At 43.4% G+C, this 23,575-nt stretch overlaps 1 protein-coding gene across 1 annotated transcript in view; it reads left to right on the top strand.

Moving 5' to 3' along the window:
* The window catches only part of LRRC56 (leucine rich repeat containing 56), a 40,466-nt gene that overhangs the window by 11,784 nt on the left and 5,107 nt on the right, over positions 1 to 23,575 (top strand). Inside the window, exons 4-8 of the mRNA XM_066619567.1 lie at positions 6,013 to 6,109; positions 6,545 to 6,742; positions 14,463 to 14,640; positions 17,001 to 17,183; positions 21,214 to 21,278. Coding sequence (XP_066475664.1) covers positions 6,013 to 6,109; positions 6,545 to 6,742; positions 14,463 to 14,640; positions 17,001 to 17,183; positions 21,214 to 21,278 — 721 coding nt within the window. The remainder of the gene's footprint in view (positions 1 to 6,012; positions 6,110 to 6,544; positions 6,743 to 14,462; positions 14,641 to 17,000; positions 17,184 to 21,213; positions 21,279 to 23,575) is intronic.

Here is a 23,575-nt window from a genome sequence, read left to right as displayed (position 1 = left end):
CCCGTTTTTTGTTTTTTTAGTTGTTCTGCTGTGTTTTAGCAGCTAGAATACCATGGCAGCTATTTGCCTGGAGGTTCAATGTGGAAAGTGCATGGGGGTGGTGTGTGAGGGGCAGCTGCAAAGAACATAACGTAGAGGTTTGAGAAATATTTTATATAGACCTTTACAAGTATACATTATAATCCCATATATATTTCCTCTTGTTCCCATCAATTGCAATCAGACATACTTTCTTTTTTTCACTGCATTCCGCTAAGGTAATGTGTCTTTAAGGGCACAATCCCAACCAGAAGCATTCCAGGGCAGGGGAGGGCAAGCTGCGGGCAGACCTGTGGGCAGCCTGGGGCCAAGCAAGGGCTGGAGCCAAGATCTGGTACTTGAGCCGGATCTTAATCCCACTCCCAGGAGACCTGGTGCAGCACCAGGCTGCTCAGATCTGTGCCACTGTTTTAGGTCCCATTGGGGCTGCTGCCATGTTACCTGGGGTAAGAGGGAATCAGTTCCTCTTGCCCTGAGCTGAGCTGCATCCAGCCCCAACCCTGCACTGGTTACGGGGCAGGCCAGCTGGCTTGCCCATTCCAGCGTGGGTTAGGATTGGGCTGCCCATTATCTATTGCATTGGATTCAAAAATACTGACTCACATCCAACTGCAAAACTTTCAGTAAAATGTAGTTACAGTGGCTTTACATTACTTATGTGACTTTACATTAAATAGTCCCCTCCACTACTAAATTCTCTACCATCTGGAATAAAAAGCAAATGCCTACCTAGAAATATTAACAAATGATTAGACTGTTCCTTTACAGTAAATCTGTAAAGATGTATTTAAGAATTTTTAATGGTATGGTAGTTTAACTGCAAGGTACAGTCTGTATACTGCATGCTGCCACAGAAAAGTAGGTAGGGTGGCAGGAGTTGAGATTTTCTGGTCTTAGGGGTTAGTTGGGTTCTTTTGGTTCACCTCCAACTTCAGTGTGGTGTTGTGCCAACGTTTGGAGCATGTCCATTGTCCCTTTTTTGGGTTAGGTTTTAGGATATGATGTGTGTAGATTCTTTCTTGTCCTGCACACTCTGTTCCATTTTGGGGTTTACACTGGCTGTGGTTGTTCTGGCTTTGGATGTACAGTGGCATGGCATTGCCTGATGTCTGTGCTAGTGGAATGGGGCCATTACAGCAGTGTTTCATCATTGCTGGCATAGCTGTAGTTTCACTGGTGTCCTAGGATGTATGCCATATAGCAGTGGTTCTCACACATTTAGCACCGGGACTCACTTTTTAGAATGAGAATCTGTCAGGACCCACTGGAAGTGATGTCAGGACCGGAAGTCCCATCATCAAGCAGGAAAATTTTTAACAATCCTAGACTGCAATCCTACCCACACTTACTCAGGAGTAAGTCCCATTGACTACCATTGTTAAAAGCATATACACAGTAGCTTGTTAAAAGTACAGGTCTGTAACATTTCCCCAAATGCAGTCACATACCATGATAGCATGAAGTCTAATATATTAAAAATAAAATATTGAAATGAATGGGGACCCACCTGAAATTGGCTCGTGACCCACCTAGTGGGTCCCAACCCACAGTTTAGGAAACCCTGCCATATAGTGTTTCTGAGGCATAGGACTAGGCTATAAATGGTGGCAGTGCTGGTGGTGTCATTATTTCAAAACTTATGTTATTGCATCTTCCTGCATTAGGCTGCATCAGTGCCTGCTACAAGATATTCTAGTCCTCAGAAAACCTTGCATAATTTGAGAAAGAAACTCGCATAACCAGGACTACCTGTTGCCATAGTGGTTCTGTCTACTGAAAAGGCAGTGGCTATTTTTTTTCTTCTTTTCTATTAGTGGTTTGCTTCTTTGGCAAGATAATTTCATTTTATATTTTATAGGACTAAGATAAACCCGCAACATTCTCCTCCCAGAATGTAGGTTTTGATTTAATCAGAAATGAGAAAGGAGCACTTATTATCAACCTCTGACAATACCAAGAAAGGAATGATGGGGAATAATAGTGTAATTGGGCAGTAGTCAGCAAAGGGCCCAATCCTATCCAATTTTCCAGTGCCGGTGCAACTGTGCTAATGGGGCATGCACTGTATCTTGTAGTGAGGCAGCAGTCACACAGGCCTCCTTAAGGTATGGAAACATTTGTTGCCTAACCATGGGGCTGCATTATAGCTGCACCAGGGCTGGAAAATTGAATAGGATTGGGCCCATCTTTATCAATCTCTGTGGCAACATTGGTCCATAGAGCTATCAAGCAGGTCTAGACATGTTTAAAACATAAATCTTCAGCAGGAATGATTAGATCTGTGAATAGTATTTATTCACCCTTGCCTGTCAGTTGTGTTCTTTCTGACCATTGCTTTAAACAAGAAGATATGAGCTGAACTTCAAAATTGGAGGGGCTTGATAATGATATGTTAATCATCACTGCTTATTTGCCCATTGGCAAATGACATGCAATAGGATTTGGAGATTGCAAGTTAATTTATGCAATTTGTTTTGATATGTTATCGGTCTATAAATTGTTAAGAGTTTTGCTATCGGTGTATAAATAAATAAAAACTTGGTGATATTTCTGAAAAGAGAAGCTGCACGTTTGGCTGAAACATCAGAGTGAAAGGGAAAATGATAAAATTATTTTTAAAAATTAATGCCCTACTTTACTATTAAAAGGCACATGCGTTAATGTGCAATAAGTTTAAATGGAATTAGCTTTTTGTCAGATGTATTAAACACAGAAGTGGAGCTAGAGGGGGTCGGAGTAGTAAGCACGGTACACTCTGCAATGCACTGTGTAAGCGCCCCTCCCCCTTGGTGTCAGAGTCAATCGGGACAGTGACTGCGAAGTACCATCGCTGCCCTGAATGGCTCTGATGCCAATGGGTGGGGGTTAACACAGTGTGTTGTGGAGCATGGTGTACTTACCACTCCGTGCCCCCCCCCAGCTCTGCTTCTGATTAAACACACTGAAAAAAGGAAGTGACCAGTAATATATCAAAGTAAGAAAAATAGGCTTAAAGAAATGATTGAACAATGGAAATATCAGTGGTTGTTAACCAAAATGTCATCCTCATGCAGGGAGCATTGACCAACTTGGAATGCTAAACTATGATCAAGTGGTTGCAATGGGATGCTTGTTTTAGTCATAGAAGTCCTTGTCACATTCAGACTGCTGCCTAGTATGAACTGGTGTGTCATGTTTTGAAGAATCCGTTTCTTAGTGCTACACAGCTTATTCTTTTGTCTTTGTACAGCTGCCACAGTTGCATTTATGGCACATGTAATTATCTTGTTTTGCATACATACAGTAGTTTTATGTAGTGACATTTTGAACATAAACCATAGAGAATATGTTTAGTACCAATTTTCTGCAGCCTTATTTTAGAAAAATATTATATATACTTGCCTCATGGAAATCCTTCCATTGGGGAACATTTAATTTCCTTCTGCTAAAATTATATTTAAAGTTAGTGTTCCTTTTGTCATATCATGGTTCTGAAACTACATAATTGACTTCTTTGATGCTAAAGGGACCAGAGTATTGGATCCTAGTGGTTTCCCCTGGGAACCTCCTAAAACTGGCACTTCTTTGATGCTAAAGAGACCAGAGTACTGGATCCTAGTGGTTTCCCCTGGGAACCTCCTAAAACTGGCACTCTTTACAAATAGCATGAAGTTAAGACTATTTTCAAACATACCTGTTTTCCAAACTATAATTATGTAATTTTTCTTTTTTATTCATACACAGGGGAAGGAATTCCTTTCCTAGCATACATATATCACTTACTAGTTAATCTAATATGTAAAAAAATTTATTGGGTGTATTGGAGTCTAGAATATGTAGTGTAGCCCCTTGAATTGTATTGATTTATTAAAATAAATATTCTAATTGCAATTTTTATTTTAACTATAAAAATAGTTCAAATATCCTGTTTTTCTGTCTTAACATGTCCAAGGAAGCTTCTAATTCACAATAAAACATTTCAAAGGAATGTTCTTGTCTTTGGTTGAGAATTTGAAAATGGATGACTTATGCTGTTATACATTTTGAATCCTTACACTTTATACAGGAGTTCATTGTGCATATCAACTTTTCATAATTCTGCAAAACACCAAAGATATAGAACTAGTGTTTCCATGAAATCACTGGCTTCTTCCAGGGGAGATCCTTTTATCCAGTGTTTTTGTTTCTTGTTGCTTTCTCCGAGGCTTTTATGGCCTTGGAGTCAAACTCAGACAGGTTATACACAGATATATCTACCCAAGCTAGCTGTTGCCACAGTAGGCACCAGTACAACTTCAAGGCGGAACTCTCAACCAATGGAGAAACCCCAAATCTAGGTGTGCAACTCCTTTTTCTCTTTATTAAGAACCCACCAGAACCTCTCTTAATTAAGTTCACTTTTTAAAAAAGAGAGAGGACAGAACCCACCCAGTAAAGCTTTAAAAGGATAAGAGTTCTGACCCACTTTCTTTGGCTTGATGAAGATGACATATCATGACTGTATTTTACTTAATGTAAGAGCAAAATATGTCAAACTCATTGACAAATTAGAAAAATGCACCCCCCACCAGAAAAGTTGTAAGCATAAAAGTGCAGCGGAAGCAAAAGATAATATAGCAACATCAACTGCTACTCACATTAAATCCCCAGCTGCTACAACATCATCCACCAGTAATGATGCTGCAGTCCGAATAAAAACAGATACAACGGCTCCACATGACCGAAGCACAGGACAAACACCACAAGGCAATGACAGAGGCACTATGACAATGTTATGAACACCAATCCATGTCCCCCCTCAACTCATTCATAGCATGGGGGGGGGGTTCTTTGTCTAGTTAACAGCACCAGCAATGGTCAGGAGGCTGCATGCAGAAACCAGAAGCTTCCCAAGAGAAATACTTGCTTACACACCTCTTATAACATTGTATATAAACATGTGTATCAGTCTGTGAGATGGGAACAAGCATTTTGCAAGCAAGAGGGCAGGGAGCCATATGGAAAATGTAAAAAGAATATTTGTTTGTTTGTTTGTTTGTTTGTTTGTTTGTTTGTTTAAGGGATTTAAACCCACCTTTCTATCCCATGAAGACTCTCAAGGCGGCTCACAATGTTTGTCACAATATGACATATATGTTGTACTATGTCATACTATGTCATACATAGAATATGTCACAATATGACAATAAGTATTGTCAACTTTCTGCCCCAGTTGTTAAGGAATTAAAAAAAACACAAAAAACCAAAAACTCTATTTCTAGAAATGGAAGTGTATGCTGTTGCCACTCTTTGGCTGTCTTTTGGCTGTTTTGATATATGCCCCAGGCCTATAGGAATTTACAGGCTGGATAGGGCAAGGCTAGGCCCTGATGTCTTGGCCTGCATACATACAGTGTAGCCCTGTTGCATCATGGGATTGGCTGATGCAACAGGGCACAGCAGGGATGATGTAATATCCTGCAATACCAAGTCACAAGACTGAGTCATACTGTCACCAGATCGTAACTCTGCTTCCCATTGGCCAGTGCCAGTATATATTGCAACCTGTGCAAGCTGCTGTGTGGGAGATGTCATGTGGAGTGTCTGCAGGAAGCTACGTCGGTGGAGTTGGTGATCTGAGATTGTGGAAAGTGCTATCTTTACCGTTTGCTTTGCTGTGCTGCTTTTGCACTGTAAATATTGTACATAACTTCAGTGAAAGGACATCTGGTGGTGGAGCATTGCCATGTCTGTGCCTCGTTATTTCCTGGAAGTATCTACCTGACCTTGGGTCTCTGGAGCTGTGGTGCCTGCTGCGTACTCAACAGGGGGGCACAGACCCACTTCAGAAATCTCTGTCTATAGAAGTTAAAGTGTAGTTCCTTCTCTGATGTTGCATTGCTCACTTGGGTAAGCACTAAATGGAAGCCTGCCATGATGAGAAATGTCTATGTACAGATATGGCATTACATAAATAATATTTTTACTCTAAAAACCAACTGTTATTCTCTTAAGGGATCTTGGAACAGCATTGTCTAATCTTCAAGTCTTGTGGATGGCTCGCTGTGGGCTTCCTGATTTAGATGGGATCTCTTCCTGCCACTCTTTGAAGGTAGGACAGTCAGTGATTTCAAATGTTCCTTCAGATGACAGATTAACTGTTTGCTATACAAGGTTTGGCAGTTTAATTTTTGCCATAGAATCAAACCATTAATCAATTGTGTTCAGTTTCTGTTCAGATTCAGCAGAATTTTCCAGTTCAGTTCTGGTTTAGCCCCTAACTTTAAAAAGTGACTCAATAACTAGATCAGACAGTGCTGGATAATGGCAAACCCATAACTGACATAGATATGTAAGACAATAACTGAAGTTAATAATTCTCTTTTTATTCCTCTTCTCCAACACCCAGGGGCAGCTTCAGCACATGATACCATTGGGCAAATGGTGTGGAAGGAGGAGTGTGGAAGCCATTCATTTGAGGCTTTTACTTAACATACTGTAGCTATGTCTTAATGTTGTCGATGAAGACCTGTTAATTTTCTTTTAGGAACTCTACATAGCCTACAACAACATTGCTGATCTGAGCCAACTGAGCCTCTTAGAATATCTTGAGATTCTTGACTTAGAAGGAAATAACATTGAGGATCTCAATCAGATTCAATATGTGGGCCTCTGTACTAAACTGTCTACTCTTACTGTGGAAGGAAACTTCATTTGCCTAAAGCCAAACCCACAGTCTTCAGAGGTGAGTGTGTTCTATTCAGATGTCAGTAAAAAAAATTGTGTGTTACTTGTTTGGTTACCTTGGATCTCAGTTCTAACCATAAAATGTTATTGCTTGGTCAATATAGTTTACCATGTGAATGCTTGCCTGGGGCTATTGCTGCTCACCCCAGATGGCATATGACAAACCTGAGCTAGAAAGGATGACTGATACTTCTCAAGTTTTTAAGGACAGGGAGCCTAGAGGTTAACCAAACTGTACTGTTCAACTTGGCTTGGGTGCAAGTTCCACTGAAATCAGTAGGACTAACTTATACAAGGATGTCTCAGGAAAAAAAAAGAAAATGGCTGCTCATTTTGTATGTTAAGCATGATTGCTGCTTCCTAAAACATCTTTGTAATTGCTGGAGACAAATCAGAATCCATCATACACGCATATTTTCTTTATTTCTGTTACAGTAGTACTCTTGTGTTTCATTACAAGCCACTTTTGAAATTCTCAAGAACTTCAGAACTGGTTCACAGTGTCCAATGGGGGACTGATGTGCCAACACAAAGCAAAAGTCCACAAGCCCAAAACTTTGGTGCATATGCACAATAGGAATGTCTTCTCTTACATGGGAAATCTTATACTGTAATTACACTTGAGGTGGTGAAACAGTTCTGGAGTCAGTGAGGATATGAGTGTGGGTGAACAAGCTGAAAAAAAAGAGAGAGATTATTATCTTGTCTGGGTTTAACGGAGCATCTACTGATGGGCAGCCCAGTCCTGAGCTGCCCGGAGCTGCGGGACCCAGCGGCTCCACAAAGGGCTCCCGCTGGATCCAGAACCTCCCGTGCTAGTGCGGGAGGCTCCTCAGGAGAAGGGGACATTTGTCCCCTTCCCCCGAGTAAGGGAAGCAGTCCCGCAATGGCACTACTCACTTTAGCAGCGACTGTTTGGTCGCTGCTAAAGTGAAGGTGCTCGGGTAGGGCAAGCAGCCCTGCCTGAGTGCCCTGGATCCTGCGGAGCTCAGCTCCGTGGACCTGCCTCTCCCCTACCCCCGGGAACGCCCCCCCACACCCTCGACCATGCCTCTCCCCTCCCTGGAACGCCTCCCCCACACCCGCGGCTACGCCCCCATTTCCTGTTCCGCAGTCCAACAGTCACAGAGACCGCCAAGCTGCAGAACATGGGTGCCGGCTGGACTGGGTATGCAACCTGTGTTGGATGGCATGGCACTCCCCTTGAAATAGGATGACTTGGTGGGCCTTGGATCCATCACTGCTCCTAAATGCCCAGGTAGTGATGGTAGCCCAGGGTACCATTTACCAGCTTTTTCTGGTTCACCAGCGGCATCCATTCTTGGCGAAGACAGTCCTGGCCATAGTCATTCATGGCTTAGTAATATCCAGACTCAATTATTGCCATTATTTCTATAATGGCAAAAGGGGGTCTGCTCAGTTGAAAGGTGGAGTAATATATAAATAAAACTTGCATGTCTGCTAAAATTATTATAATTATTATAATTATAAAATTATAATTTTATTTATAATAATTATAAAATTATTATAATGGATGGAGTGAGTGAAGGCAAAGCAACATGGCTATGTCTGCTTCTGGCCTACAGGAATAGGCTTAAGAGCCATAAGAATGGGAAGAAATCAAAGTGAGAGCGGGTAATGCTGCCTGATCAAGCTGTGCTTCCTACCTCATACTACCTTCTGACATAGAAGTTCAAGTATGCTTTATAGATATAGCCACTAACTCTGCCTGGCTACTTTCATGTAATATATAATTTAAATTACAAATACGGATCCATGACATTTACTGCTCTCTCTAAAGAGTGCCTGTTTGCTGAATGTAATTTGATTTCCAGATGAGCTCACCTCTTTCTGCTTTCTACCATCTAAACTGAGAGGAACAGTCTAATGATACACATAGTAGTCTGTATCACAGCTGTTGTAGTAACCCTGTAAACGTGTGTCTGTAATATGATGCAGGATTGCAAACTGGAAACCTCAAGCCTATGTATGATGCAAAGAATATGCACTATGTGAAGAGAAGATTTGGCTTCTGTATTAGCTACTTATTCTCTGCTGGGAAGAATATAGGCTGAAAACCAGTCAGCCACCCTGGTGTAATACAGACATACCCAAATGGAATGGCCCTTTTGGTCCATAACAAAATTTTTTTTCAGGAACATGTATTTACTGCTGCCATTACTTCTGCTAGAGTTTTATGTAGACAAATCAGTTGCTAGGCATTAAACAAAGGTATAATGTTTGAAGCACTGAACAACATTGAGTGCCTGCCTGTGCTGGAAGAGCTTGACAGTGAACCAACCCTAGAAGAACTTCACGTGGCCCTGGACTCCCTTGCCTTTGGCAAGGCACCTGGAAAAGACAGCATCCCTGCTGAAGTCCTAAAATGCTGCAAAGAGATCATCGTCACTGAGCTGCATGAAATCCTCTGTCTCTGCTGGAGAGAAGGTGGAGTACCTCAAGACATGAGGGATGCAAACATCATCACGCTGTACAAGAACAAAGGTGACAGGGGTGACTGCAACAACTACCGCGGCATCTCTCTCCTTAGCGTTGTAGGAAAGCTGTTTGCCCGAGTTGTACTAAAGAGGCTCCAGGTACTTGCAGAGAGCGTCTATCCAGAATCGCAGTGTGGATTCCGAGCCAACAGGTCCACCACTGATATGGTATTCTCCCTTAGACAACTGCAGGAGAAATGCAGGGAACAACGACAGCCACTCTTTATAGCCTTCATAGATCTCACAAAGGCTTTCGACCTGGTCAGCAGAGACGGCCTCTTCAAGATTCTCCCCAAGATTGGATGTCCACCCAGGCTCCTCAGCATCATCAGATCTTTCCACAAGGACATGAAGGGCACTGTTGTCTTCGATGGCTCCACATCAGACCCTTTTGACATCCGAAGCGGAGTGAAGCAGGGCTGTGTTCTTGCACCAACCTTGTTTGGGATTTTCTTCGCTGTCCTGCTGAAGCAGGCCTTTGGAACTGCAACAGAAGGCATCTATCTCCGGACCAGATCAGACGGAAAGCTCTTCAACCTCTCCAGACTGAGAGCAAAATCCAAAGTCCAGCTGAAATGTCTGCGTGACTTCCTCTTTGCCGATGATGCAGCTGTCACTACCCACTCTGCCAAAGATCTCCAGCAGCTCATGGATCGTTTTAGCAAGGCCTGCCAAGATTTTGGACTGACAATCAGCCTGAAGAAAACACAGGTCATGGTTCAGGATGTGGACTCACCTCCCTGCATTACAATCTCTGAGCATGAACTGGAGGTTGTCCATGACTTTGTGTACCTTGGCTCAACGATCTCCGACACTCATTCTCTCGATACCGAGCTAAACAAGCGCATCGGTAAAGCAGCTACCACGTTTTCCAGACTCACAAAGAGAGTCTGGTCCAACAAGAAGCTGACGGAACATACCAAGATCCAGGTCTACAGAGCTTGCGTCCTGAGTACACTTCTGTACTGCAGCGAGTCATGGACTCTTCACTCACAACAGGAGAGGAAACTGAGCGCTTTCCACATGCGCTGCCTCCGACGCATCCTCGGCATCACCTGGCAGGACAAAGTTCCAAACAACACAGTCCTGGAACGTGCTGGAATCCCTAGCATGTATTCACTGCTGAAACAGAGACGCCTGCGTTGGCTTGGTCATGTCGTGAGAATGGATGATGGCCGGATCCCAAAGGATCTCCTCTATGGAGAACTCGTGCAAGGAAAGCGCCCTACAGGCAGACCACAGCTGCGATACAAGGACATTTGCAAGAGGGATCTGAAGGCCTTAGGGATGGACCTCAACAAGTGGGAAACCCTGGCCTCTGAGCGGCCCGCTTGGAGGCAGGCTGTGCAGCATGGCCTTTCCCAGTTTGAAGAGACACTTTGCCAACAGTCTGAGGCTAAGAGGCAAAGAAGGAAGGCCCATAGCCAGGGAGACAGACCAGGGACAGACTGCACTTGCTCCCGGTGTGGAAGGGATTGTCACTCCCGGATTGGCCTTTTCAGCCACACTAGACGCTGTGCCAGAACCACCATTCAGAGCGCGATACCATAGTCTTTCGAGACTGAAGGTTGCCAATACAATACAATGTTTGAAGAGATAGAGGTGTTTGAAAATGGTGCTTTTTATTTTACTCAGAAGTCAGCTTATTGTGTTCAGTAAGACTTAGGCTGTAATCCTATCTTACCAGAAATAAACATCTATGCTGCAAAAATCTTACAGGCTGGATTAAGGGCTGTTTCAGGTACCTTTTGTGTGTGTGTTTAACCCATAAGAACATAAGAACAGCCCCACTGGATCAGGCCATAGGCCCATCTAGTCCAGCTTCCTGTATCTCACAGTGGCCTACCAAATGCCCCAGGGAGCACACCAGATAACAAGAGACCTACATCCTGGTGCCCTCCCTTGCATCTAACGTAGCCCATTTCTAAAATCAGGAGGTTGCACATACACAACATGGCTTGTAACCCATAATGGATTTTTCCTCCAGAAACTTGTCCAATCCCCTTTTAAAGGCGTCCAGGCCAGATGCCATCACCACATCCTGTGGCAAGGAGTTCCACAGACCAACCACATGCTGAGTAAAGAAATATTTTCTTTTGTCTATCCTAACTCTCCCAACACTCAATTTTAGTGGATGTTCCCTGGTTCTGGTGTTATGTGAGAGTGTAAAGAGCATCTCTCTATCCACTCTATCCTTCCCGTGCATAATTTTTTATGTCTCAATCATGTCCCCCCTCAGGCACCTCTTTTCTAAGCTGAAGAGGCCCAAACGCCGTAGCCTCTCCTCATAAGGAAGGTGCCCCAGCCCAGTAATCATCTTAGTTGCTCTCTTTTGCACCTTTTCCATTTCACTATGTCCTTTTTGAGATGTTGCAACCAGAACTGGACGCAATACTCCAGGTGTGGCCTTACCATCAATTTGTACAATGGCATTATATTAGCTGTTTTGTTCTCAATACCTTTTCTAATGATCCCAAGCACAGAATTGGCCTTCTTCACTGCTGCTGCACATTGGATCGACACTTTCATTGACACCACCACCCCAAGATCTCTCTCCTGATTTGTCACAGACAGCTCAGAACCCATCAGCTTATATGTGAAGTTTTGATTTTTTGCCCCAATGTGCATGACTTTACACTCACATTGAAACGCATCTGCCATTTTGCTGCCCATTCTGCCAGTTTGGAGAGATCCTTCTGGAACTCCTCACAATAATGTCTGGTCTTCACCGCTCGGAAAAGTTTGATGTCATCTGCAAACTTAGCCTCCTCACTGCTCACCTCTGTCTCCAGGTCATTTATGAAGAGGTTGAAAGCACTGGTCCCAGGACAGATCCTTGGGGCACACCGCTTTTCACTTCTCTCCATTGTGAAAATTGCCCATTGACACTCACTCTCTGTTTTCTGGTCTTCAACCAGTTCTCAATCCATGAGAGGACCTGCCCTCTAATTCCCTGACTGTGGAGTTTTTTTCAGCAGTCTTTGGTGAGGGACCGTGTCAAACACCTTCTGAAAGTCCAGATATATAATGTCCATGGGTTCTCCCGCATCCACATGCTTCTTAAGTTCTGTATAAGGCATCAGAGCTTGACACTCACACTGGATACAGCATAGGCCAGTTGGCATGCCTGTTCCAGCACAAGTTAGGTTTTCTCTGCCCAGCTTTCCATTGGCAGTGTGATGTTGGCATGGAGGAATGTGCAGGTCTTGGCAATAGCGTGGTAAGAGATGGAGAGGTAGGAATCAAAGCTGTATACAAAAGTGTGTGCTAGTGACACAAAGAACATAGCTGTTTCCCCAGAGGGGCAGAAAAGCCTGGTTGGAGCATATGTGGTAGCAGTGGCATCACTAGGGTTCGCATCACCCGGTGCGGGATGCCAGTGCATCACCCCCCATGCAGTGGGCGGGGCAACACTCCATGTGGTGGGTGTGCTGATGTGCCATCATTCCGCCCCCACTGGTTTTTGGCTATACCGTTTGATAGAAGAAAGAGAACACATTCTGCATGAAATTATGCATTGATTGATATATAACATGATGATATTACAGGTAGATTCTATTTGTCCGAGTTAATTCCGTTCTGTGACTCGGCGTGATTAACAAAAAACGCGTTGTGCAAAATCCATAGAGTTACTCAAAGAGGCTGCAGCCTGACACTTCTGAATGTCATCCACCCACCCCAGGTTGTCAACTTACTAACACCTTATTGCAGCAGTTCTCAAACTTTTAGCACTGGGACCCACTTTTTAGAATGACAATCTGTCCAAGACCCACCAGAGGTGATGTCATGGTGGAAGTGACATCATCAGGCAAATTAAAACAGAGAAGTATAAATAATTAAAGTAAAACAAATAAATACGCAGAAGCCAGCCCTGGTCCACCAGTGAATTTCCTCTGTAGCCTGCCTGCAATAACACCCCCCCCCCCTCCAAAACCAGTAAGGTTTTCAACCCTACCCAGGACCCAGTTCAATTTAAGAACTTCTGTTTAAACCAGATCACTGTCAGGATCCACCTGGCTTTGCAAGTCTCCATAAAGTTCACCTTATCAGCCGAAGCCTCTGCTTTGATCCTTTTTAAAGGGGGGGGAGGCTGCTTTCTGGAGCACTTGTTTAGCTCCAGGTGCATAGGATCAGAGCATTTTGGTAGCCTTGTACTCTCCTTCACCTGATCTTCCACACCAGCCAAGGCACGTTTGCTTACTCATGAGTAAATGCGACCGTGAGGTTTAGTTTCGCTTTCCATAGGGCTCAATACATTCATCTGCTTGAAGGAAGGGACTTCCTTCTCAGGTGTTTTTGGGGGCTGCATTCATTGAATCAGGACCATTCTGGTGTCATTGGATTCCTCTCAGCCTGCCCTCAGACTAAGGCAAGGTTACCTATCCACGGGTAAACGCACAGTACAGCTCAGTTTCATTTTCCATAGGGCTTCATGAATTTTTTGTTCTCTGGTTTTTTGGCCATAACTTTTGATGGAGAGGAGATATTTCACTCTGGGTTTTTTGCTTTGCATTCTGCTGGACATTCCGCATCCAACGGTATATAACATGCCGGTATTACTCCTAACCACCGTGATTTTAGCGTGTCACACACCCCCGTGCGCGTCACATGGTGCGGCCTGCACCACCTGCACCCCCTCCCAGGGATGCCACTGTGTGGTGGGCTGGGACAGTTGGTTGAGCAATGTCGTAATCAGATTACTCACATAATAGTTAAAAGGGCACAGTGAAACTAGAGTGAATGTTGTCTAAGGACAGGACCTGAACATTAGGGTACATTTGTAAAAGGTTGTACTTGGTTCTGTTTTTTTTAATTATGAGCATGAAAAGTGCTCATAATCATAATTAAAATTAAAATTTCTCATACAGAAAAAAATGGAAATCAGAAGTTGACCATGTGTACATTTGCTGTTGTGTTTTGAATGCTGCATGTGAATGCTGGCCCACCTCACCCCAGCACTGTCTGTTCTAGTGGCTGTCTGCTGGTATTCATTTGCATCTTTTTAGTTTGTGAGCCCTTTTGGGACAGGAAGCGATTTAGTTATGTGATTTTTCTCTGTAAACCGCTTTGTGAACTTTTAGTTGAAAAGCGGTATATAAATACTGTTGATTGATTGATTGATTGATTGATTGATTTCTTGCTCATTTCTCAGATTTTGTCTCAAGACTGTGGGTGAAATGACTGCATTCAGGAATTTTCTGATTTGAAACTTTTTCCCAGGTTTCAGATTACAACTACAGAGCTGAGATAAAAAAACTCATCCCTCATTTGAAGTATTTGGATGAAATTCCAGCAAGCCAAACTGCCCTTCCTTTCCCATGCAAGATGAACAAGGACTGGCTAATGGTCAAGGAGTCCATAAAAGATGGACACTTCCTGGAAGAAGCATATGGTTTGGGTATACTAAATTATTTTGCAAGGCATATTCTTATTAGCAGTAACATTTCAATTGAAGAGAACGTGCACACTGAAGCAGGCTTGGCTTAGGGGGAGAATGAGTAATCACTTGGGTCTTGCATAGAGCAGGAGTGTAAGGGCAGAGCTAGATGTGAGAGCAGCAGACCTCTGTGTTCAAATGCATGGCATGCCAAACAATTGACAAGTAGGGAGGGATGAATGTGGGTGACTTCAACTGAAGAAAAGGGAGGATTATGGTGCTGAACTCGTCCTGGACCTGCTGCTTTCTCCTCTCTCTGCCCCCTTCCTGCTGTGTTTCTTTTTACCTAGCTTAGTTTTGCTCTCACCATCTGGCTAAGAGACAAAGGGTCAGTAGTGTAATGAGCCTGGTGCAGGGGTGGGTGGGTTGCCCACCCCAGCATTCCGTGGGTTTGCCATGCTCTCCACAGGTGGCTGCGCAGCACTTGCTGCCCGATTGCCTGATGGGCCCTCCTGCCTGTCCCTGTGCCCTTTTGGCTCCAAATCTAAGCCATTTCAGATTGGGGGGGGGGGAAGGTGACATCCCGATGCAGGGGGTGTGATGATGCAGGGGGTGACGCACAAAGTCATTACATTACCCTGCCCCTGGTGCTGGCTTGTCCAGCTATGCTACTACAAAGGGCTAATCTACATGTAGGGAAGAAGCATTAGGTAAAGGAAAGGTTCAGCATCCCTCTTCCCTGCCACTTTTTCTTCTGAAATTGCTGGCCCCTCCCTACTTCACAACCTGTCAGGGGAAAATAGGTCTCATGCCATCACATCTATTCGCACCTCTAGTAATACTCTTAGTGGAATGATTAGCAGGAGTGATTCATAACATTAGCCTTTGGATGATGTCTAGCCCATCACCTATATTGTTTGTGATGAAGCCCTAGCATAGCTAGAGGGTGGACAGGGCACTAAGTTTTGCAGGGAGCCTCCCCGCAGCGTGCAAGCGGCTCCTCCCCCTCCCGTTGGGACAAATCTCCATTTTGCCCCCCCCCCAGCCCAAATGGCTCCAAAGGGGAGGGGAGGAGCTGCTTGCATGCTGCAGTGAGGCTCCCTGCAAAACTTAGTGCTCTGCCCCTCCTCTAGCTACACCAGTGTGATGAAGCTCATTACTCAGGAAGCAGGCATCCTACAAGTTCTCATAGCTGGGTGATCACCATATTTAAATTACCCATCCATTTATACAATAACTTAATAAGGCTCAGTAGCCCTTTGTATCACATTTCATTCTGGTGTTAATGACCTGCATTGTGCTGTGTTCTTTGGTGAACCTGCCATTGTTCTTTTAATGAGACTTTCTTTAGATTATGAGAAACTCAGCCAAGGTTTGTGCTGGAGTTTCTTTATTCTGGTTTAAAATGGTGTAACAACATTGTACATTGGTGTAACAATAGGCACAAATAACTTATGCCAGTGGTTTTCACACATTTAACACTGAGACCCACTTTTTAGAATGAGAATCTGTTGGGACCCACTGGAAGTGATGTGATGACTGGAAGTGACATCATCAAGTAGGAAAATTTTTAACAATTCTAGGCTGCAGTCCTACCTACACTTAACAAGGAGTAAGTCCCATTTAATATCATTGTTAAAAGAATATACATATTAGCTTGTTAAAAGTACAGATCTATCATTTCCCCAGATGCAGTCACATACCATGGTAGCATGAAGTCTAATATATTAAAAATAAAATATTGAAATGAATGGGGATCCACTTAAAATTGGCTCAAGACCCATCTAGTGGGTTCCAACCCGCAGTTTGAGAAACACTGAGTTAAGCTATAACAGAGGTGAGCAGCACATCTAGTATTTGGAAATATACAAGAAATGAGAGAACTGTGGATGCCAAAACTGATTTTATATGTAATGTGCAACTTACAGTCTGTAATTATACCTACATGTGAAAAACCTAGAGCCCACTCTAAAAAGCATGGATTGTTCTCAAATTCCTTATTATTTTGAAGCCCATAATGACTGCATACTCTTTCTTTCACTGCAAATCTTTGGTACACAACACTGATATGCAATGACAAATATTCATGTTTATCTGCACAGTGACCAAAAGTTGATATTGACCGTGAAGAAACCTTGCACTCCATCACATGGTAATAAGAGCAGCCCTGGGCTACTACAGAAGTAGCTTGAGAGATTCACATAGCTAACCCTTGTCCTAGAGGTCAAACAAAAGAAAGCAGAAGCACTCAGGTTTCTTTAGAATAGGAAAAATAAGTTTTGCCTGTTGATTTAACAATTTGTTGTAGTTTTGTTCATTGTGTTTGTATGCTGTCTTATGTGTCGCTTGCAATATCTTATGGAGCTTCTCCTTCCCCTTAGATTCTCTTTCAGGGACAAGAAGACCAAGCTCTGCTGTCCCAACTAATTTCTTGTCAGCTTCCAGACCTCAGACTGCACAAAGGTCACTTACTGCTCATTTGCTCTCTGGTAGCAGTAACCTCCCAGAATCCACTATTTGTGATGAGACATTGCCTGAAGATGATTCCAGTGATTTGACACATGGTAATGGAGATAATCCCCCCATCTCCTAAACCCAACTCTCCCTTTTAAAATAATATGGAGATGCACAGATGATATTGGTATGTTGGCTAATATCCAGAGTAGCGCTTCTGCAAACATGGATTGTTCTCAAATTGCAAACGAAAGTGCACTCCATGAATAGAAAGCCCCTCCAAGAACAGAAGGAGTGTTCTGTTTGCGTAAGTGATCCCTCCCACCATGCAAGGATGAGCAGTCAGAACACTTCCATTCTAAAAGGAGCTTCTCTGCATTGCTGTAAATGTGCCCCAAGTCTTTTGAGTAACATCTTTAAAAAGATGGGAATTGTTAAATAAGAAAGTTTTTTTGAGTGACAGGTACAAAGTACAGTACTTTGAGTAGTACAAGTATCACATAGAAATTTCCATAAATCTGTTTCTGTCGAGATCTTTCTCTGAATAAGGATATGAAAATATGTATGGTGTGTAAAAGGCATTGCCACTTAGCTCCATTTTTCTGATTTGAGATAACCAAGTGGAAAGTCAAATACCACTGAAGTCCATATTTCACATTGAGAGCCAGTATGGTGCAGTGTTAAACTTGGAAGATCCAGGTTCAAATCTCTGCTCAGCCATGAGCTTCTGGGTGACCTTGGGTTTGTCACTATCTCTTAGCCCAGCTTACCTCACAGTATTGTTGTGAGGACAAAAGGAGGGAAGGAACTATGTACACCACCCTGATCTCCTTGGAGGAAGGGAGGGGAAAACGTGAAAAATAAATAATAATGATTTTGAAGTCTGCAGAAGCACTCATAGGAGGATGGGCATAGAAAGTTCTCATTTATTCCACTAATTCAGACATTTCTATGGACTACAGGGTAGATCCAATGAATCCTGAACTAAAGCTCCTATAGTGTTCCTACTCCTTCCACTCCTTCCCTTGCTGCTTAATTTTAAATCTACCTTCTGTTGGGTACTGTTTATTCTCCCCTTCCCCAGCTACTTGAAGATATGTCATATCCTGTTTTTTCTATTCACAACTAAGCAGCCCTTACACCAGTAGTTCTCAAACTTTTCCAGCCCGCTGCTCCCCTGATCCTTCACCTTACCTCAGTTAACCCCAAAATGGGGATGAAGGTGTTATAATTAAACACTAGAAACAAAAAAACAGCTGCCAGCGCTCTGAGACTGCAATCCTAACCACACTTACCTGAGAGTAAGCCCCATTGAACAAAATAGGATTTACTTCTGAGTAGACCTGGTTAGGCTTGTGCCCTGAGTTTGTTAGCAGCACACCTGGAGGGGTTTGGAAAGGGAGGGGGGAAGTGATGAATTTGCTGAGGGAGGAGAAGACTTTGTTTTGTGTGCATCTGCTAATTGCAAACTGATGCAAACTGAGACCCAGAGACTGTGGCTGCAATCCTAACCTCACTTTCCTGGGAGTAAGTCCCATTGAACACAATAGGATTTACTTCTGAGTAGACCTAGCTAGGATTGTGCCTTTTGTCTTACAATAGCAGCTAACATGGGAAGTAGCACCCCCCCCCCCAAAAAAAAAGGAGGCAGGAGGAAAAAGGGGGTGGCTGAAAAGGAATGATTTTTTATTTTTTAATCCATTTTTGGAGACAAAGTCATCAAGAGTGGCTTTTTTCTTTTTTTTGAAGGGGGAAGAAAAAGAGAAAGGTGAGGATCCTTAGTTAACCTGACACAGACTCCAAGCCTATGTAGGTCTACTCAAAAGTAAGTCCCATTTGAGTCAATGGGGCTTACTCCTAGGAAAGTGCGACTAGGATTGCAGCTACATAGAGCAAGATTACAACTTACCCCCGAAGTACATGCTCACACACATACACCCCAACATGCAGGTGCCACCCCTATTCCTCCCAGACAAGACGGAGTGATGCAGACTGGGCATTTGGACACCACTCCCAAGAGCAGGCTGGGCTACCTCCTTCCCAAGCAGAGGAAAGCGCTCCCAGTTTGAAGCCTGCCAGGAGCGTGTCCTGTGCTGATGAGATGCAGCACCTCCGCACTCTTCTCCTCCAGCCTTGACCCAATCCCAGGATGCCCAGAGCGAGGGGCACACTGGGAAATGTAGTCCTTGGGGAGAGGTTGCACATGGAGAGAGCTCCATGATGAGATGCGGCACCTCTGCCTGCCCAGCCAACCTTCTCTCCCACCTCCCCCCACCATGTTTCACACTGTTGCACCCACCTCACCTCACACTGCCCCACTCACCTCAGCCTTGGAAAAGCAGCAAGTCAGGAGGCTGCAGCTGAGCTGAGCAGAGCCACCTCTCTCCCTGAGATGCCTGGTGACGCCCCTGGAGGCTAGTCACGCCTCACTAGGGAGGCGGGACGCACAGATTGAATACCTCGACCTTACACTGTCCTTGTCCTTCCAGGACAAGCAACATAACTTGGCCAGAAGCTGCTTCAAGAAAAAAGTAGTAACATTACATTTTCTTCATGAGATAGGGGAAAAAGAAGTGCCTGAGGACTTTCTCTGGGCTCCAAAGCACCAGTGTGGGTGTTTCCAGGGGACAAGAATTCATGAGTACCTGGCCTGTAGCCTGGAGTGGCTTGCCTGCCTCAACTGGTCTGTAGCCTAATGTAAATACAAATGAAGATGAAACTGGAAATGTGGGGAGTCTTTTTGTCCTCACCCTGAAGGTTCCCTATGAAGCTTAAGGGCACAAGTGATGCAAGAAATATGTGACAGATCTCCAGCATTAAAAAAAATATTGCAGCCATGGAGGAGATCCCAAATCAGATTGACTCCATGATTCTGGAGAGGTTAACCTTGTCTGCTGTACTATTTTCTAGATAAATTCTTCCACTCTCTACCATTTATTCCACAGGAAGAGATGTACAGGCATTTGTATGCTTTTCCCCTTGGGGTGATTTTAATATGGGAAAAGAGGGAAAGGGTTAACCACCCCTCCCCAGTACCACAGAACCAATCCAGTTGGTGTCTGCTGCTATTAGCATTTTTTAAAAACCAAGGGAGATATTGAATATGGATCTTCTGTGCCATGTCCTTCTTGGTCCTAGGTTTAAACTGCTGTGCTATTTTGATTAATCCTGCAGAGACAAATTATATGCTATGTTGACTAGCTGAGTGAGATACGCTGGGCACTAGCTCCACCTCTGCTCACAAATGCAAGCTGGTCAGTGGTGTAAAAATAGTCAATGGTCCAGTAGTAAAACCAAAATAGAAGAGCAACTATTTGCTTCTTTTCTTTTTCTAACTTTGGATGGTTAATGAATAAACAAATGTTAATCTGTCCCTGCAAAAACCAGCAAAGACTTTAGTGGCACCTTAAAGGTCAACTCATTTATTATATCATAGACTTTTGTGTTCTACAGTCCACTTCATATGTCCACAGTCTAGCTTGCCTCTGATGAAATGGAATTGCACCATTTCACAAACACAACCATTTCACAAACACTTATGCTACAATCAGTGTGTTGGTCTTTAAGGTGCCACTACAGGTGCCACTTTAAGGTGCTATTTTTCCATAAGTAAACTTGCTCTGTCATTGCATAAAAATAGATTGGATGTCTTGGAAGAAGAGAGAAATTTTTAGGACTGCAATCCTATGCACTGGGGTGGCCAAACTGTGGCTCACAAGCCACATTCGAATCTTTGACATAGAATTTGCAACTCTCTAAAATGTTGATAGAGCTTCTTTTTGCATCACAATTATTCAAAAAAGTAAATTAAACATTGTCAAGCTGTTCAATTATTTACCAAGTATACATGGAGAGGCCACTGGCTTAAATGTAAATTTTAATGTTAATGGAGAGTAAATATATTTAAGAATTTAAATGCTTCTTAAATATTGCAGCTTTCAAACATCTCTCTTGTGGTTCTCAAGAATCTGAATTTTATTGTATATGGCTCTTATATCAAGCAAGTTTGGCTACCCCGGTTATACAGGAATACCTGAGAGTAAGTCCCAGGTACCCACTTCTGAGTAGACATGCATAGAATTGCACATTAAGACTGAAATGTTAAACTGGAACAAAACGTTTTCATTTTCTTTTTACCAGGTGTCAGCAGAGTTATATGTGGGAACCCCATCAAAGCTCTTCAGGCACGGAGACAGAAACTAGGTGTAGGTTTTCTTTCATGTGTTCTTTCTTCTTTGGCAAGCCAGTTTGACACAAGCTCTAAGGAAGTAAAAGCTAATCCCAGACAAACTTCAGAGGTGTCTACTGAATTGAGAAAAAAATCTTTCTTAGAAGAAACTAACTCCAGAGAACATGAAGTGCATGTCTGCACAGCCTGCTTCTAGAGCTATAAGGTGTAGACCATGCCACATCACTCCTTCCCTCCCCCCTCCCCTAGAGGTGCAAGTTGCATCAGAACTGGCTGGCACATCAAGTCAGCAGGAAGGGAAGGTAAATGTGATCCAAAGTGTGAGACGATTGCCAGCTCAGGCTCAGGAAGCCATTAGAATAGGAGAATCACCTTGGCTTTGCACAAGCTCTTCCTTCTTTTTGAGATGTGAAATAATAATAATCATCATCATCATCAACAACAACAACAACATCTGGGTATCAGAAATCTGGGTATAATTGATGGAACTCATTAACAGGAAACATTATTGGGCATGATCTAGGAAGAAATTGAGGGAAACAGCCCATAATACAAATTGTTGCTTCTGTGTTCAGAGTTGGAGCATTTGCATGCTGGGCAGGGTAGTTTATATGCCTTTCATGGATTATAAAAAAGGTAAAGGTTCCCCCCCCCCGACGTTAAGCCTAGTCATTTCTGACTCATCTCATCTCTGTTTCTAAGCCAAAGAGCTGGTGTTGTCCGTAGACAGTTTCCATGGTCATGTGGCCAGCATGACTAAACGCCTAAGCGCATGGAACACTGTCACCTTCCCACCGAAGTGGTACCTATTTATCTACTCACATTTTTACATGCTTTCAAACTGCTAGGTTGGCAGGATTCATGGATTAAAGACCTGGTCAAAATGGAAAATCAGAAGCCTTTTAAAAATGCTGTTGTCCTTTAAATGAGGATTCAACCATAATCATTACTATTAACAAATTCTACCATGCCTTTCTCCTGTTAGAAACTTAAGGCAACTTACAACATGATAAAAACAAGTCAACTCAAAACATTAAAAAATATCAGTCATTAGTCTAAGGACCTGAGCTACAAAACATCAGAGGTGGTTCTGTTTTCTGTAAGAGCCAAATCTGGGGCTGTGTTAGATGTGCACATAAATGCTTGTTGTTTAAGAACACTTCCAACTGGAAATTCTTTAAAAAACAACCTGACTGATCAAGGGGACCCTGCTCAGGACTGGGTCACATGGAGAGTGGGAGATTTTCAAACCATGAACTTCCAGTGGAAAGAGTACTTTTGAGTGCCTGTCTGTTGTTCTAGAAGATGTTACAGGAGCCCAATGATTCAAATTCCCCATGGTTTTTTTTTTCTTTTTCCAAAAGTAGCTACAGAGTCCGCTGTTGTGGATCCAGGTCTGCAGCATGGTGGAAAGGGAGGCCTAATGTTTTGCCCCAAGCTAATTCCCAAACTTAAAACCCCCTCGCTGAAATATCAGGCATGGAGCAGGAAACATATGGGCACAAAATCTGGAGATTGGGGGGGGGGGTTTGCATTGGAGAATCTGCACAAGGGTATTAATCTCTCCCCCCCCCCCAATTTCTCTCTGCCACACATTTGATCCAGATTCAATCTCATCCTTTACCCTTGGCTAATTTTGAAGAAAGGAGGGTTTAACATGGGAAGTGTCACTCATGGAACTTCCATGTTAACACCTAGTTTTCTCTAATGCTATCAGTGCTGAATAAATGTGATTGAAACAGTGGTGTTCAATAGGACTATACCATTAAGTCAAAACCTTTAGGATTAAGCTACTTCAAATCTATTTGGATCCAAGTATTTAACTGAATTTGTGCCTTGGTATTGTATTGTATGTGAAAGAATGTGGCTGCAATCCTGTGCATATGTAAGTGGGAGTAAGTCCCAATGAACTCGGAACTTAGTTGTGAGTAGACATGCATAAGATTGCACCGGAAGAAAAATAAATGTTGTGCATAGGGTCAGTGTTACAATGCAGGAATATACAGGCAGCCTAATTCTAACCTGCACTGGAACAGGCAGGCTGGCTGGCCTGCACTGTATCCAGTGCAGAGTTGGATGTGGCTGTGGTGCAACTTGGGGCAAGGGGATATTTTTTCCCCTTACCCTGAGTCAGATCTGTGTCAGCTAAATCAGTGTTTAGGCTGGGCTACTCAGGAAGGGATTTAGGATCAGACCTAAATGTTGGAGGCTGGTTCCACCCTCCTCCTGGGCCCGGTCCACCCACTGCCTGTCCTCCCCCACCCTGGAATGCCCATGAAACCCCTCCTCACCCTCACCAAACCCCCATGCCAG

Source organism: Tiliqua scincoides, chromosome 1, assembly GCF_035046505.1.
Source record: "Tiliqua scincoides isolate rTilSci1 chromosome 1, rTilSci1.hap2, whole genome shotgun sequence".
Taxonomy (NCBI): Eukaryota; Metazoa; Chordata; class Lepidosauria; order Squamata; family Scincidae; genus Tiliqua; species Tiliqua scincoides.
The sequence above is the reverse complement of the archived record's forward strand: the minus strand, read 5'-3'. Positions and strand labels throughout refer to the sequence as shown.